The sequence below is a fragment of the Oncorhynchus kisutch genome, linkage group LG30, assembly GCF_002021735.2.
Source record: "Oncorhynchus kisutch isolate 150728-3 linkage group LG30, Okis_V2, whole genome shotgun sequence".
Taxonomy (NCBI): Eukaryota; Metazoa; Chordata; class Actinopteri; order Salmoniformes; family Salmonidae; genus Oncorhynchus; species Oncorhynchus kisutch.
In genome coordinates this window covers 47,053,078-47,071,862 of record NC_034203.2, presented here as the reverse complement: position 1 = coordinate 47,071,862, position 18,785 = coordinate 47,053,078, and the positions used below count along the sequence as shown (strand labels likewise).

The following is an 18,785-nucleotide window of genomic DNA, read 5'->3' as shown; positions in this document are numbered from 1 at the left end:
GAGATAGAAGGGGATATAGAAGGAGAGAGAAGGAGAGATGGAAGGGGAGAGAGGAGAGATAGAAGGGGATATAGAAGGAGAGATAGAAGGGGCTATAGAAGGAGAGATAGAAGGGGATATAGAAGGAGAGATAGAAGGGGGGATAGAAGGAGAGATAGAAGGAGAGATAGAAGGAGATATATAAGGAGAGATAGAAGGGGATATAGAAGGAGAGATGGAAGGAGAGATAGAAGGAGAGATAGAAGGGGATATAGAAGGAGAGATAGAAGGGGATATAGAAGGAGAGATGGAAGGGGAGAGAGGAGAGATAGAAGGGGATATAGAAGGAGAGATAGAAGGAGAGATAGAAGGAGAGATAGAAGGGGATATAGAAGGAGAGATAGAAGGGGATATAGAAGGAGAGATGGAAGGGGAGAGAGGAGAGGTAGAAGGGGATATAGAAGGAGAGATAGAAGGGGAGAGAGAAGGAGAGATAGAAGGGGGGATAGAAGGAGAGATAGAAGGGGAGATAGAAGGGGGGAGAGGAGAGATGGAAGTGGAGAGAGGAGAGATAGAAGGGGTGAGAGGGGGAGAGAGAAGGGGAGAGAAGGAGAGGGAGAAAGAAAGAGAAGGGGAGAGAGAAGGAGAGAGAAGGAGAAGGAGAAGGAGAGATGGAAGGGGAGAGAGGAGAGATAGAAGGGGATATAGAAGGAGAGATAGAAGGAGAGATGGAAGGGGAGAGAGGAGAGATAGAAGGGTATATAGAAGGAGAGATAGAAGGGGATATAGAAGGAGAGATAGAAGGGGAGATAGAAGGGGGGAGAGGAGAGATGGAAGGGGAGAGAGGAGAGATAGAAGGGGTGAGAGGAGGAGAAAGAGGAGAGATAGAAGGGGTGAGAGGAGAGAGCGAAGGAGAGATAGAAGGGGAGAGAGAAGGAGAGATGGAAGGGGAGAGAGGAGAGATAGAAGGGGATATAGAAGGAGAGATAGAAGGAGAGATGGAAGGGGAGAGAGGAGAGATAGAAGGGGATATAGAAGGAGAGATAGAAGGGGATATAGAAGGAGAGATAGAAGGGGAGATAGAAGGGGGGAGAGGAGAGATGGAAGGGGAGAGAGGAGAGATAGAAGGGGTGAGAGGAGGAGAAAGAGGAGAGATAGAAGGGGAGAGAGAAGGAGAAAGAGGAGAGATAGAAGGGGAGAGCAAAGGGGAGGAGAGGAGAGAGAAATGGGAGAGGAGAGAGAGGAGAGAAGGAGAGAGAGAAGGAGAGTCAGAACTAACACCGAGAGGAAATCAGGAAGATAATATATATTGAACGTTACAGATAGGAATGAGAAAGAGGAGAGGAAAGAGATTTTTCTCATGGTATAATACAATATAGACCCATACAATGTTTCTGGGGGCATTCAATAGCGTTTAGAGGTTTGACGAGGTGCACTGTGGGAAAAGCCGCAGTAATGGCAACAGGCCAGGGTGAGATAACACTTCTAGTGTATGATGTCATTGCTTCAAGACTGGTAACACCTGAGGGAAACAAAATGGTGCTGAGCAGCAGAACAGTCCAGACAAAAGAAAAAGTACTCTAGCTACCCACCTGACTAGGAATCTACAAGATACAGTACATTACGCATTAGATACAGTACAGTAAGCATTAGATACAGTAACCATTAGATACAGTAACCATTAGATACAGTAAGCATTAGATACAGTAACCATTAGATACAGTAAGCATTAGATACAGTAACCATTAGATACAGTAAGCATTAGATACAGTAAGAATTAGAAACAGTGCAGTAACCATTAGATACAGTAACCATTAGATACAGTAACCATTAGATATAGTAACCATTAGATACAGTAACCATTAGATATAGTAACCATTAGATACAGTGCAGTAACCATTAGTTACAGTAACCATTAGATACAGTAACCATTAGATACAGTAACCATTAGATACAGTAAGCATTAGATATAGTAACCATTAGATACAGTAACCATTAGTTACAGTAACCATTAGATACAGTAACCATTAGATACAGTAACCATTAGATACAGTAAGCATTAGATATAGTAACCATTAGATACAGTAACCATTAGATACAGTACAGTAACCATTAGTTACAGTAACCATTAGATACAGTAACCATTAGATACAGTAACCATTAGATACAGTAAGCATTAGATATAGTAAGCATTAGATATAGTACATTACGCATTAGATACAGTAACCATTAGATACAGTAACCATTAGATACAGTAACCATTAGATACAGTAACCATTAGATACAGTACATTACGCATTAGATACAGTAACCATTAGATACAGTAACCATTAGATACAGTACATTACGCATTAGATACAGTAACCATTAGATACAGTACATTACCCATTAGATACAGTACATTACGCATTAGATACAGTAAGCATTAGATACAGTAACCATTAGATACAGTAACCATTAGATACAGTAACCATTAGATACAGTACATTACGCATTAGATACAGTAACCATTAGATACAGTAACCATTAGATACAGTACATTACGCATTAGATACAGTACATTACGCATTAGATACAGTAACCATTAGATACAGTAAGCATTAGATACAGTAACCATTAGATACAGTACATTACGCATTAGATACAGTAACCATTAGATACAGTACATTACGCATTAGATACAGTAACCATTTGATACAGTACATTACGCATTAGATACAGTAACCATTTGATACAGTACATTACGCATTAGATACAGTAACCATTAGATACAGTAACCATTAGATACAGTACATTACGCATTAGTTACAGTACATTACGCATTAGTTACAGTACATTACGCATTAGTTACAGTACATTACGCATTAGATACAGTAACCATTAGATACAGTAACCATTAGATACAGTAACCATTATAGACAGTGCAGTAAGCATAGGATACAGTGCAGTAACCATTAGATACAGTAACCATTAGATACAGTAACCATTAGATACAGTAACCATTAGATACAGTAAGCATTAGATACAGTGCAGTAAGCATTAGATACAGTACAGTAAGCATTAGATACAGTAACCATTAGATACAGTGCAGTAAGCATTAGATACAGTAACCATTCGATACAGTAACCATTAGATACAGTACAGTAAGCATGAGACTTTCTAAGGTCTTCGAAACCCAAGTCAACAAACAGATCATCGATCATTTCGAATCCCACCGTACCTTCTCCGCTATGCAATCTGGTTTCCAAGCTGGTCATGGGTGCACCTCAGCCACGCTCAAGGTCCTAAACGATATCATAACTGTGATCGATAAGAGACTGTGCAGCCGTATTCATTGATCTGGCCAAGGCTTTCGACTCTGTCAATCATCGCATTCTCATCGGCAGACTCACCAGCCTTGGTTTCTCAAATGACTGCCTCGCCTGGTTCACCAACTACCTCTCTGATAGAGTTCAGTCTCTATGGGGGTGCCGCAGGGTTCAATTCTCGGACCGACTCTCTTCTCTGTATACATCAATGATGTCGCACTTGCTGCTGGTGATTCTCTGATCCACCTCTACGCAGACGACACCATTCTGTATACTTCTGGCCCTTCTAACAACCCTCCAGATGAGCTTCAATGCCATACAACACTCCTTTGTTGGCCTCAAACTGTTCTTAAATGGAAGTAAATCTAAATGCATGCTCTTCAACCGATTGCTGCCCGCACAACGAATTGCAAAAATCACTGAAGCTGGAGTCTTATATCTCCCTCACTAACTTTAAGAATAAGCTGTCAGAGCAGCTTACCGATCACTGCACCTGTACACAGCCCATCTATAAATAGCCCATCTATAAATAGCCCATCTATAAATAGCCCACCCAACTACATCATCCCCATATTGTTATTTTTTTCCCTTTGCACCCCAGTATCTCTACTTACATTCATCTTCTGCACGTCTATCACTCCAGTGTTTAATTGCTATATTGTAATTACTTCGCCACTATGGCCTATTTATTGCCTTACCACCCTAATCTTACTACATTTGCACACACTGTATATAGACTTTTTCTATTGTGTTATTGACTGTATGTTTGTTTATGTGTAACTCTGTGTTGTTGTATGTGTCAAACTGCTTTGCTTTATCTTGGCCAGGTCACAGTTGTAAATGAGAACTTGTTCTCAACTGGCCTCCCTGGTTAAATAAAGGTGTTCTCAACTAGCCTACCTGGTTAAATAAAGGTGTTCTCAACTGGCCTCCCTGGTTAAATAAAGGTGTTCTCAACTAGCCTACCTGGTTAAATAAAGGTGTTCTCAACTGGCCTCCCTGGTTAAATAAAGGTGTTCTCAACTAGCCTACCTGGTTAAATAAAGGTGTTCTCAACTAGCCTACCTGGTTAAATAAAGGTGTTCTCAACTAGCCTACCTGGTTAAATAAAGGTGTTCTCAACTAGCCTACCTGGTTAAATAAAGGTGAAATAAAATAAATAAAATAAATAAAAAGGACTCCCAATCACAGCCGGTTGTAATATAGCCTGGAAACGAACCAGGGTCTGTAGTAACGCCTCTAGCACTGAGATGCAGTGCCTTAGATCACTGCTCCACCTGGGAGCCCCAGTGCAGTAAGCTTTAGGTACAGTAAGCTTTAGATACAGTAAGCTTGAGATACAGTAAGGTTTAGATACAGTAAGCATTAGATACAGTGCAGTAAGCATTAGATACAGTGCAGTAAGGTTTAGATACAGTGCAGTAAGCATTAGATACAGTGCAGTAAGCATTAGATACAGTGCAGTAAGCATTAGATACAGTGCAGTAAGCATTAGATACAGTGCAGTAAGCATTAGATACAGTGCAGTAAGCATTAGATACAGTGCAGTAAGGTTTAGATACAGTGCAGTAAGGTTTAGATACAGTGCAGTAAGGTTTAGATACAGTGCAGTAAGCATTAGATACAGTGCAGTAAGGTTTAGATACAGTGCAGTAAGGTTTAGATACAGTGCAGTAAGGTTTAGATACAGTGCAGTAAGGTTTAGATACAGTGCAGTAAGGTTTAGATACAGTGCAGTAAGCATTAGATACAGTGCAGTAAGGTTTAGATACAGTGCAGTAAGCAATAGATACAGTGCAGTAAGCATTAGATATAGTGCAGTAAGCATCAGATACAGTGCAGTAAGCATTAGATACAGTGCAGTAAGCATCAGATACAGTGCAGTAAGCATCAGACACAGTGCAGTACGCTTCAGATACAGTGCAGTAAGTATCAGATACAGTGCAGTAAGCATTAGATACAGTGCAGTAAGCTTTAGAGCCATCAACAAAACCAAACAACCCAAAGCACGTGTCAAAAATGAAGCAAAGCTTTGAGAGCAACAGAAAGCTGTGGCTGCAGTCGGCAGATAAACAAGCACTCGGCAGATAAACGAGCACTCGGCAGATAAACGAGCACTCGGCAGATAAACGAGCACTCGGCAGATAAACGAGCACTCGGCAGATAAACGAGCACTCGGCAGATAAACGAGCACTCGGCAGATAAACGAGCACTCGGCAGATAAACTAGCACTCGGCAGATAAACGAGCACTCGGCAGATAAACGAGCACTCGGCAGATAAACGAGCACTCGGCAGATAAACGAGCACTCGGCAGATAAACGAGCACTCGGCAGATAAACGAGCACGTACAGCATGTTTGACGGTCTAGCCATGCAGGGCATTTACTGTACACTGGCTGGAGCACCGCTGGTGTGGGGGGGGGGGGGGGTGCAGCAGGTAGGAAGTGAAGGAGGAGGCAGCTTGTATTGTTTTACATACAGTACCATGGCTCGAGATCCCGGCGATGGTTTGGTGTCAAATTGACCGTTGGCGAAGCTCGACTGTGACAGGTCGCTCCGGGCTTCGTCCAGGCCGCGCGACTCCTCTCTCTGTAGTGGTGCGTCCTGGGTAATCCGGTCCAAGTCTGTCGCCTCCTCACGTGACCTCCTGGCGACCTCTGACCTTTCATCTGTCTTTGTGATGACCACAGAGGAATACGGAGCTTCATTCTTCTGAAGTGAGTTAACGTCACTCATGTTCAGTGAGTTAATACCACCCAATTCGTCTTCAGTCTCAGTCTGGTTTAAGTTAAGTCTCTCATTGCTGGTCTCCATAAACGTGGTCTTAGCATCTACCTCACTGCCATTCTCTTCTTCATTCAAGGTGAATTGAGTATCGTTCTCCTTCGATCGGGTCAGACCATCTCCAACGTCATTCTCCTTGATGGAAAGACTCCCCCCTCCTTCATCCTGGTCGGTGAAGGTTGCGCCGTTATCCATCTGGTCACTGGCGTCCATCTTGTCTTCAGACTCCATTTCCCTCAGGATGATGAGTGTTCCTCTCTTGTCCAAGATGGCCGTAGAGACTTCCTGTCTGACTGTCCCTGGACTGATATTTAGCTCTGGAGACACCGGCGATTTCTTTCCTTCTCTGTCCTCTTTTTCTTCGTCCATCTCTCTGTCCATCCAGTCACTGGTGATGTCCTCCAAGGTGTCACGCATCAGGCAACTCCCCTGTGCTCCAGCAGTCTCCGCCCCCACCATAAAATCACTAGGGTCCACCATGCCTGACTTGTCTGTAGCCTATCAGGGAGAGACTTGGCTTACAGTGACCACACAGACAAAATGAGATACACAGAGACACACACAGAGACACACACAGAGACACACACACAGAGAGACACACAGAGAGACACACAGAGAGACACACAGAGAGACACACAGAGACACAAGGACAGATGGAGACACAGACAGGCAGACCTACACATACACATACTAGGTTGAGACTTAGCTACAGTGACCACACAGACACACAGAGTGACACGTACACACACGTACACACACAGACACACGGAGTGACACATACACACACAGACACACGGAGTGACACGTACACACACAGACACACGGAGTGACACGTACACACACAGACACACGGAGTGACACGTACACACACAGACACACGGAGTGACACGTACACACACAGACACATGGAGTGACACGTACACACACAGACACACGGAGTGACACGTACACACACAGACACACGGAGTGACACGTACACACACAGACACACGGAGTGACACGTACACACACAGACACACGGAGTGACACGTACACACACAGACACACGGAGTGACACGTACACACACAGACACACGGAGTGACACGTACACACACAGACACACGGAGTGACACATACACACACAGACACACGGAGTGACACGTACACACACAGACACACGGAGTGACACGTACACACACAGACACACGGAGTGACACGTACACACACAGACACACGGAGTGACACGTACACACACAGACACACGGAGTGACACGTACACACACAGACACACGGAGTGACACGTACACACACAGACACACGGAGTGACACGTACACACACAGACACACGGAGTGACACGTACACACACAGACACACAGAGTGACACGTACACACACAGACACACGGAGAGACACGTACACACACAGACACACGGAGTGACACGTACACACACAGACACACGGAGTGACACGTACACACACAGACACACGGAGTGACACGTACACACACAGACACACGGAGTGACACGTACACACACAGACACACGGAGTGACACGTACACACACAGACACACGGAGTGACACATACACACACAGACACACGGAGTGACACGTACACACACAGACACACGGAGTGACACGTACACACACAGACACACGGAGTGACACGTACACACACAGACACACGGAGTGACACGTACACACACAGACACACGGAGTGACACGTACACACACAGACACACTGAGTGACTAGTACACACACAGACACACGGAGTGACACGTACACACGGAGTGACTCCTGACCACGGCCAGTTGTGGCACAGTCAGGGAATGAACACAGACACACGAAGTGACACGTACACACACAGACACACGGAGTGACACGTACACACACAGACACACGGAGTGACACGTACACACACACACGGACTGTCTTACCTCAATGGCATTAGCTTGTGCCTCCTGCTGCGTCTCTTCCTCAGCAGCAGGAACCTCCTCTGGCTCCTACAGAGAAAACACAGTTATATATGATATAGAATACAGACAATATAACAGGCATTTAGTCTCCATGGGTTCGTGTTGTAAGCAGTGTCCATGTAAGTGTTCGGTTCTGTTCTTCTGCAGCATAGTAACCATAGTGACCATGTGTCCATTCCTTTATTTTGTGTGTGTGTATTTTACCCCCCCCCCCCCTTTCCCTCTCCTACTTTTGATCTTGTCTCATCGCTGCAACTCTCCCAACGGGCTCGGGAGAGGTGAAGGTAGAGTTGTGCGTCCTCTGAAAACATGACCCGTCTAACTGCGCTCCTTAACACCCGCCCGCTTAACCCGGATAGCTAGCTGCACCAATGTGTCAGAGGAAACACCGTTCAACTGGCGCCCGGGGTCAGCCTGCAGGCACCCGGGCCGCCACAAGGAGTCGCTAGAGCGTGATGAGGCAACTAAAGCCCCCCCCCTGGGCCAAACCCGCCAGTAACCCGGACGACGCTGGGCCCAACCCTCCCGTAACCCGGACGACGCTGGGACAAACCCTCCAGTAACCCGGACGACACTGGGCCAAAGCCTCCAGTAACCCGGACGACGCTGGGACAAATCCTCCAGAAACCCGGACGACGCTGGGCCAAACCCTCCCGTAACCCAGACGACGCTGGGACAAACCCTCCCGTAACCCGGACGACGCTGGGCCAAACCCTCCCGTAACCCAGACGACGCTGGGCCAAACCCTCCCGTAACCCGGACGACGCTGGGACAAATGTGTGCCGTTCTATGGGACTCCTGACCACGGCCAGTTGTGGCACAGCCAGGGAATGAACCCGGGTCTGTAGTAATGCCTCTAGTGCTTTAGACCGCTGTGCCACTCGGTCCATTCCTGCTCATGCGGGGGAAACTCAGGAACCCAGGACCCTCCATGCAGTTAGCTATTAGCCTGGCTTTTTATGTTCTTGGTGTGCAGTGGTTCACTCCTTGGAGGGAGTGATAACAGTCCTCCTACCTGGGACCACACTCCTGTCCCATGCAGTTATCTAGTCCTACAACTTATGTTCATTTGACGGATTTCCTCTGATTCTCTGAGAGAGAGAGAGAGAGAGGGCTGTATATCCATGCAGTGCACCACTACCCATGCAGTTATCTAAGCCACCCCCGCTCGTCTCTTACATCTGCTGGGGTGTGTACTGTCACACACACACACACCAGCGCACACACACACCAACACACACACACACCAACACACCAACACACACACACCAACACACACACACACACACACACACACACACACACACACACACACACACACACACACACACACACACACACACACACACACACACACACACACACACACACACCACAGTCTTCTGAAATGCTGAAATGGGATAAGAAAAGTCTCTTTTCCTACCTAAGACCAGACTTCAGTCTGACTCGGTCCCAACCAGCCATGCGGTTAGCTAGAATGTATTCTACTCCCCCCTCTCTAGAACCTGGATCTTACTGGGTCCTGTCGGGTGTCTAGTGGTTCAATCATAGGTGCCTCCTCCACTCCCCCGCTGTGGGAGCGTGCTGGAGAAGACGGGGACAGTCTCTTCAGTCCCGGGGCGTCAGCACCGCCTGGTATCTCTAGGAAGGAGCTGATGTCTCTCTGGTGCTTCGCCTTCTCCTCCAACTCTTCTGTGTCCTGAACCACCAACCAGAGAGCAGGATAGAAGGACGTGACGTGCTGGTCGACCAATAACCAAGCAGAATGCAAGCAGGCAGGGAGTAGGGTAGGTGGTTACTGACTAGGCAGGCGGGACAAGGGTCGGGAGACTAGCTTTGAGTGGTGTTTTGTGTTTTCTATTGAAGATTTGATAGTCTAAGATGTGGTGAAGATATACCCTAGTCTAACTAGTAGTTTATATTTATTGAACATTCTATTGTTGTTTGGTTTTGTTCTTCACAGCAGCAGAACGTCATGCTAAACGCATCATGTGTTTGGTTTTGTTCTTCACAGCAGCAGAACGTCATGCTAAACGCATCATGTTGTTTTGTTTTGTTCTTCACAGCAGCAGAACGTCATGCTAAATGCATCATGTGTTTGGTTTTGTTCTTCACAGCAGCAGAACGTCATGCTAAACGCATCATGTGTTTGGTTTTGTTCTTCACAGCAGCAGAACGTCATGCTAAACGCATCATGTGTTTGGTTTTGTCGCCAACCTCTAACACGAGATTACTGTGCTAGATTTTTTTTTTTTAAACATTTTCTCCTTTAATTCGCCTCATGAAACTATACTGGGAAAACAACAGGGGATCCCATAAGCACCATTATTTTGTGTCTAGTGCTTTATACCAGGCCTATACAGTACATAGTAGAAAAAGGGTAGGTGAGTTTTGTCCTCTAAGGCTGTGGATCAAATAATGGTCAGAATCAACTCGTCCTAGTTGCTACCAACATGTCAGCCAACAAGGCAACATAAAACCTGATTCCTCAACAAAATTGCACCAATAGAAAATGAAATTTTATTGAATAATGCCAAGCATCCTGATTGGTTGCATCACCGCCTGGTATGTCAAAGACTCCAGCCACCCTAGTCATTGACTGTTCTTTCTGCTACCACACAGCAAGTGGTACCGGAGCACCAAGTCTAGGTCCAAGAGGCTTCTAAACAGCTTCTACCCCCAAGCCATGAGACTCCTGAACATCTAGTCAAATGGCTACCAGACTATTTGCATCCCTCCCTATTACACCACTGCTACTCTCTGTTATCATCTATACATAGTGACTTTAATAACTCTACCTACATGTTCCTATTACCTCAGTTACATCGACTAACCAGACTATATAGTCTCTCTGTTGTTATCATCTATACATAGTGACTTTAATAACTCTACCTACATGTACATATTACCTCAGTTACCTCGACTAACCAGACTATATAGTCTCTCTGTTGTTATCATCTATACATAGTGACTTTAATAACGCTACCTACATGCTCATATTACCTCAATTACCTCGACTAACCAGACTATATAGTCTCACTATTGTTATTTTACTGATGCTCTTTAATTACTTGTTACTTTTTATTTCTTATTCTTATAATAAAAAATATTAAACTGCATTGTTGGTTAAAGGGCTCGCTCACTCCCCCTTAAAGGGCTTGCTCACTGTTGTATTCGGCGCGAATGTGACTAATACCATGTTGATTTGATGTGGCCAAGCACAAACGTCTAGATGTATGCATATCAAACTGAACGGTTGTTTAACTGAAACTCTAAGCAGTTGTGACAGTATGTATGTGGAGGCAGCAGCAGGCCATGCTAGATTAGACAGGACAAGACGTAGGAGCTTAGGGTCCATTATATGAAGCAGAGAGCTGGACCACGTATATAGAGAGATGTCGCGGCTCCATCTATTGGCTCTGACCAGCAGTATCGAGCTGGTGGTCATGACGATGAAACACAGAGTACCTGTGTCTTCTTTTCAGAGTAATCATCCTCTGGCTCCGACTGACAGCAGAAAGAAAGGACGACACAACAGAGAGAGGGAGGGAGGGGTGTGGGGGAGGGAGGACCGTGGGGGAGGGAGGGGCGTGGGGGAGGGAGGGCACAGTAGAGGGAGGGAGGACCGTGGGGGAGGGAGGGAGGGGGGAGGGAGGACCATGGAGGAGGGAGGGGCGTGGGGGGAGGGAGGGAGGGGGGGAGGGAGGGAGGGCACAGTAGAGGGAGGGAGGGAGGGAGGGAGGTGAGGACAGAGTAGAGAGAGGGAGGGAGGACACAATAGAGAGAGGTAAGGAGTTGAGGACAGTATAGAGGTAGGGCAAGGAGGGAGGTGAGGACACAGTAGAGAGGTAGGGAGGGAGGTGAAGGGAAGGAGGGAGGGAGGTAAGGACACAGTAAAGGGAGGGAAGGAGGACACAACAGAGGGAAGGAGGGAAGGAGGACAGGGTCAGGTACAGAATCAGGAAACCTGAGCTACTAGTCCTTCAAATAAATATATTAACAACATGCAGACTTAAACCCAATATATATCTGCTGCTTTGCAGAAAGTAGACTAATCCACTATACTGAAAAGCATGCACCCCTAGAGCATCTAAAATAAATGTTCATTGTAAATACAAGAAATAAGCGGCTTCAGTATCGGCTCTTCACAGCCTCAACGACCACCGTTTGACTGAAAACGTTCATGCTTCTAGACTCCAGACTGGGATCTTCTCCTGGATATACCTACTAACCTCGGAGGCCGTGGTTTCCCCGTCCAAGTCAAAGTCAGTTTGCTCGCTGTCCGTCTTGTTATTGAAAACAGACAGCGGAACCAATCAGAAAGCAGGGAATGAGAGAGAGAAGCAGTACAAACGTTGAATATTCCTCCTTAACAGTGACAGTCAATCACACACAATCATGAATGGAGAGAAGGGCTGAATGCATTGGCAAATACATAGAGGTCACTATATATGCTTTACAAATACATAGAGGTCACTATATATGCTTGACAAATACATAGAGGTCACTATATATGCTTTACAAATACATAGAGGTCACTATATATGCTTTACAAATACATAGAGATCACTATATATGCTTTACAAATACATAGAGATCACTATATATGCTTTACAAATACATAGAGGTCACTGTATACAGTGCCTTGCGAAAGTATTCGGCCCCTTTGAACTTTGCGACCTTTTGCAACATTTCAGGCTTCAAACATAAAGATATAAAACTGTATTTTTTTGTGAAGAATCAACAACAAGTGGGACACAATCCTGAAGTGGAACGACATTTATTGGATATTTCAAACTTTTTAACAAATCAAAAACTGAAAAATTGGGCGTGCAAAATTATTCAGCCCCTTTACTTTCAGTGCAGCAAACTCTCTCCAGAAGTTCAGTGAGGATCTCTGAATGATCCAATGTTGACCTAAATGACTAATGATGATAAATACAATCCACCTGTGTGTAATCAAGTCTCTGTATAAATGCTAGATCTCTGCAGTTCATCCAGAGTGATCATGGGCCTCTTGGCTGCATCTCTGATCAGTCTTCTCCTTGTATGAGCTGAAAGTTTAGAGGGACGGCCAGGTCTTGGTAGATTTGCAGTGGTCTGATACTCCTTCCATTTCAATATTATCGCTTGCACAGTGCTCCTTGGGATGCTTAAAGCTTGGGAAATCTTTTTGTATCCAAATCCGGCTTTAAACTTCTTCACAACAGTATCTCGGACCTGCCTGGTGTGTTCCTTGTTCTTCATGATGCTCTCTGCGCTTTTAACGGACCTCTGAGACTATCACAGTGCAGGTGCATTTATACAGAGACGTGATTACACACAGGTGGATTGTATTTATCATCATTAGTCATTTAGGTCAACATTGGATCATTCAGAGATCCTCACTGAACTTCTGGAGAGAGTTTGCTGCACTGAAAGTAAAGGGGCTGAATAATTTTGCACGCCCAATTTTTCAGTTTTTGATTTGTTACAAAAGTTTGAAATATCCAATAAATGTCGTTCCACTTCATGATTGTGTCCCACTTGTTGTTGATTCTTCACAAAAAAATACAGTTTTATATCTTTATGTTTGAAGCCTGAAATGTGGCAAAAGGTCGCAAAGTTCAAGGGGGCCGAATACTTTCGCAAGGCACTGTATGCTTTACAAAAAAAGCTACAAAGATAAAGCTAGGCAAAAAAAAAGAAGAGATAAGCTAGAATAATTTGTAAACAGACAGAGGAAGTAGAAACTGTTAGCATTGAACGGTGACGTAGTGGTTTAAGGACTACTATAGTAGAGTTACTGATGTAGTAGTGGTTTAAGGCCTACTATAGTAGAGTTACTGATGTAGTAGTGGTTTAAGGCCTACTATAGTAGAGTTACTGATGTAGTAGTGGTTTAAGGACTACTATAGTAGAGTTACTGATGTAGTAGTGGGTTAGGGCCTACTATAGTAGAGTTACTGATGTAGTAGTGGTTTAAGGCCTACTATAGTAGAGTTTACTGATGTAGTAGTGGTTTAAGGCCTACTATAGTAGAGTTTACTGATGTAGTAGTGGGTTAATTACGCTGTTGTAACGCCCTTTGACAGTAATAACGCTGTTGTAACGTCCTTTGACAGTAATAACGCTGTTGTAACGTCCTTTGACAGCACTGACAGTAATAACGCTGTTGTAACGTCCTTTGACAGCACTGACAGTAATAACGCTGTTGTAACGTCCTTTGACAGTACCAACAGTAATCAGAAAATCCAATGTCCACAGATAACCGTTTAGGATTCACTCTATCTAGAGTTCTCTACAGGTCAGACAGGCTTCAGTGGATCTGTTACTAGGACAGCTACCGTTGCCTTTCCTTAGAGCAAGGCACCAATACAATTCAGAGGACATATTTTTTCTACCAGCCTTTTAAGATTCATCCAACTCAGAGATTTTTGTATTTATTTTACCTTTATTTAACTAGTCAGTTAAGAACAAATTCTTATTTTCAATGACGGCCTAGGAACAGTGGGTTAACTGCCTGTTCAGGGGCAGAAAGACAGATTTGTACCTTGTCAGCTCGGGGGTTTGAACTTGCAACCTTCTGGTTACTAATCCAACACTCTAACCACTAGGCTACCCTGCCACCCCATGATCAGTTGAGACCAAACTGCTGAACCCTGGACATTGATATGGGCACTCTTTAATACACACCAAACTAACCTCATTACGGCTAACCTCATTACGGCTAACCTCATTACGGCTAACCTCATTACGGCTAACCTCATTGGCTAATATGAGGAAGAGGAAAATAATCTACCTTGTTGTCATGTCTGAGCGTGGTTGAAATTACGTTGCAATCCGACATCTCGTCGGCGAAGGTCTGCTCCGCCTCTTCCCCAGCCTTCTCCTCCTCCCCTGTCTTCTTCTCTGGGGTTACCGTGGGGATCAGGTCTCCGGTGGCGACAGCTTTGGCTGGTGTAGCTTCCCTCATCATCAGGGTGTGGTGGTTCTCTGTTATGGGCACTGGGAGGAGGGACGGTGACATTTACATCCAAGATGTGTGATTTGAAGATTGAGATGAGGTGTTTTGTGTGTTAAAAAGCCCGGTCCTGCGTAGCCCTAACCCCTTCCCCTAGGACCTAGGACTGATGTTTACAGGGGAAGATCCGTCTCTACACCGCGTATAGACTCTTATAGTCTCTTATAATCTCCGTTGGGAAGGGGTCGGGAGTGATTTAGGAGGGTAACACAATGGATGAGTCCTTACCTCCGTCGAGACTCCGTGACATGGGGTAGCGTTTGGAGGAGGAGCGTTCGAAGAAGGGCGCGGCCCTGATGATCTGAGAGGAGACTCTCCGGGTCTGAGCCTGGGTTCTACCGCTATAGCGGAACATAGAACCAAGACCTAGGAACTTCTTCGGGGGGGCCTCTGGAGACACCAGTCTGGAGGACAGAGGAGAGTACAGTAATGAGAACATTGCCGGTCACTAATGACGCTTAACGATTTGTGCGTGTAATGCTCCTGCTTTGTTTTCTATCTAATGGACAGGCTACAACACTTGAACGTACCTCTTACCTGAAGAATGTATGTTGCTCAACACAAGTCTTCCACAGTCTCTTGGCTGCACGGTGGTTAGGGAGCTTGAAGCCAATCATGCTCTCAAACTGCAAGAGGGGAGAGAGAGAGAGAGAGAGGAGAGAGAGCGAGAGAGAGGAGAGAGAAGAGAGGAAGAGAGAGAGAAGGAGAGAGAGAGCGAGAGAGAGAGAGAGAGAGAGAGAGAGAGAGAGGAGAGAGAGAGAGAGAGAGAGAGAGAGGAGAGAGAAGGAGAGAGAGAGAGAGAGAGAGAGAGAGAGAGAGGAGAAGAGAGGAGCGAGAGAGGAGGGAGAAGAGATGAGAGAGAGAGAGAGAAGGAGAGAGAGAGAGGAGAGAGAGAGAGATAGCGAGAGGGAGGAGAGAGAAGAGAGAGAGAGGAGAGAGAGAGAGGAGAGAGAGAGAGAGAGGAGAGAGCGAGTGAGAGGAAGAGGAGAGAGAGGAGAGAGAGAGAGAGGAGAGCGAGAGAGAGGAGAGAGAAGAGAGGAAGAGAGAGAGAAGGAGAGAGAGAGCGAGAGAGAGAGAGAGAGAGAGAGAGGAGAGAGAGAGAGAGAGAGAGAGAGAGAGAGAGAGAGAGAGAGGAGAGAGAAGGAGAGAGAGAGAGAGAGAGAGAGAGAGGAGAAGAGAGGAGCGAGAGAGGAGGGAGAAGAGAGGAGAGAGAGAGAGAGAAGGAGAGAGAGAGAGGAGAGAGAGGAGAGAGAGAGAGAGATAGCGAGAGGGAGGAGAGAGCGAGTGAGAGGAGAGAGGAGAGAGAGGAGAGAGAGAGAGAGAGAGAGAGAGAGAGAGAGAGAGAGAGAGAGAGAGAGAGAGGAGAAAGCGAGAGAGAGGAGAGAGAAGGAGAGAGAAGGAGAGAGAGAGGAGAGCGAGAGAGAGAGAGAGGAGAGAGAGAGAGAGCGAGAGAGCGAGAGAGCGAGAGAGGAGAGAGGAGAGAGAAGGAGAGGGAAGGAGAGAGAAGGAGAGAGAGATGAGAGAGAAGGAGAGAGAGAGGAGAGAGGAGAGGGAAGGAGAGAGAGAGACAGAGAGGTGGTAACCATATCAGAAGTGATTCCAGTCTTAAGACAAACAGAAAGCAGCTTCATGAATAGGTTCCAGAGTTCTACCTGACCACCTAACATAACCAGTAAAACCACTGGGCCATGGTAAAACTGGTCCCAGAGTTTTACCTGCTGAGTTCACATGGTCAGGAAAAGTACTAGCCCTGATAGATCTGTTGTTGTTGTTGTTTGTGTGTTTACCTCTCCAGGGCGTATCTTGATGTAGAAGTTGTCTCTCTTGTAGGAGATCTTTAGGACCGTGGGCCAGGCGAAGCGGTTGATTCTCAGCCTGTCCCTATAGATGAGGAGCCCACTGGAGAACACTCCTAGCATGATCTCTAAGCCTTCAGAGTCCTAATAGATTAGAGGGATATTATACAACACATTACAGTGCATTCAGAAAGGATTCACACTCCTTTGACTGATCCTACATGTTCTTGTTGTCACAGCCTGAACTTAAAATGGATTAAATTTAGATGGTTTTGTCACAATAATAATAACACAATAAACCATAATGTCAAAGTGGAATTATGCTTTTAGAAATGTTTACAAATGAATTACAAATGAAAAGCTGAAAATGTCTTGACGAAATTAGATATTCAAAACACTTTTGTTATAGCCTAAATATGTTAATGAGTAAAAATTTGCTTAACAAGTCACATAATAAGTTGCATGGACTCTGTGTGAAATAATAGTGTTGAACATGATTGTTGAGCGACTCCCTCATCTCTGTACCCCACACATACTGTAAGGTCCCTCATCTCTGTACCCAACACGTACTGTAAGGTTCCTCATCTCTGTACTCCACACATACTGTAAGGTCCTTCATCTCTGTACCCCACATATACTGTAAGGTCCCTCATCTCTGTACCCAACACATACTGTAAGGTCCCTCATCTCTGTACCCCACACATACTGTAAGGTCCCTCATCTCTGTACCCCACACATACTGTAAGGTCCCTCATCTCTGTACCCCACACATACTGTAAGGTCCCTCATCTCTGTACCCCACACATACTGTAAGGTCCCTCATCTCTGTACTCCACACATACTGTAAGGTCCTTCATCTCTGTACCCCACATATACTGTAAGGTCCCTCAACTCTGTACCCAACACATACTGTAAGGTCCCTCATCTCTGTACCCCACACATACTGTAAGGTCCCTCATCTCTGTATCCCACACATACTGTAAGGTCCCTCATCTCTGTACCCCACACATACTGTAAGGTCCCTCATCTCTGTACCCCACACATACTGTAAGGTCCCTCATCTCTGTACCCCACACATACTGTAAGGTCCCTCATCTCTGTACCCCACACATACTGTAAGGTCCCTCATCTCTGTACCCCACACATACTGTAAGGTCCCTCATCTCTGTACCCCACACATACTGTAAGGTCCCTCATCTCTGTACCCCACACATACTGTAAGGTCCCTCATCTCTGTACCCCACACATACTGTAAGGTCCCTCATCTCTGTACCCCACACATACTGTAAGGTCCCTCATCTCTGTACCCCACACATACTGTAAGGTCCCTCATCTCTGTACCCCACACATACTGTAAGGTCCCTCATCTCTGTACCCCACACATACTGTAAGGTCCCTCATCTCTGTACCCCACACATACTGTAAGGTCCCTCATCTCTGTACTCCACACATACTGTAAGGTCCTTCATCTCTGTACCCCACATATACTGTAAGGTCCCTCATCTCTGTACCCAACACATACTGTAAGGTCCCTCATCTCTGTACCCCACACATACTGTAAGGTCCCTCATCTCTGTATCCCACACATACTGTAAGGTCCCTCATCTCTGTACCCCACACATACTGTAAGGTCCCTCATCTCTGTACCCCACACATACTGTAAGGTCCCTCATCTCTGTACCCCACACATACTGTAAGGTCCCTCATCTCTGTACCCCACACATACTGTAAGGTCCCTCATCTCTGTACCCCACACATACTGTAAGGTCCCTCATCTCTGTACCCCACACATACTGTAAGGTCCCTCATCTCTGTACCCCACACATACTGTAAGGTCCCTCATCTCTGTACCCCACACATACTGTAAGGTCCCTCATCTCTGTACCCCACACATACTGTAAGGTCCCTCATCTCTGTAACCACCCCCCACACATACTGTAAGGTCCCTCATCTCTGTACCC

At 45.7% G+C, this 18,785-nt stretch overlaps 1 protein-coding gene across 1 annotated transcript in view; it reads right to left on the bottom strand.

Annotated features, from left to right (window-relative positions):
* Positions 1-16,964, bottom strand: part of LOC116358665 (band 4.1-like protein 3) — a 38,643-nt gene extending 21,679 nt beyond the window's left edge. The window contains exons 1-9 of the mRNA XM_031810881.1: positions 16,816-16,964; positions 15,566-15,654; positions 15,257-15,432; positions 14,807-15,012; positions 12,258-12,311; positions 11,494-11,532; positions 9,542-9,724; positions 7,987-8,052; positions 5,772-6,569 (exon numbers count right to left, since the gene is read on the bottom strand). Of these exons, the coding sequence (XP_031666741.1) occupies positions 5,772-6,569; positions 7,987-8,052; positions 9,542-9,724; positions 11,494-11,532; positions 12,258-12,311; positions 14,807-15,012; positions 15,257-15,432; positions 15,566-15,654; positions 16,816-16,947 (1,743 nt within the window). The 5' untranslated portion in view covers positions 16,948-16,964. The remainder of the gene's footprint in view (positions 1-5,771; positions 6,570-7,986; positions 8,053-9,541; positions 9,725-11,493; positions 11,533-12,257; positions 12,312-14,806; positions 15,013-15,256; positions 15,433-15,565; positions 15,655-16,815) is intronic.
* Between the last annotated feature and the right edge of the window lie 1,821 nt (positions 16,965-18,785).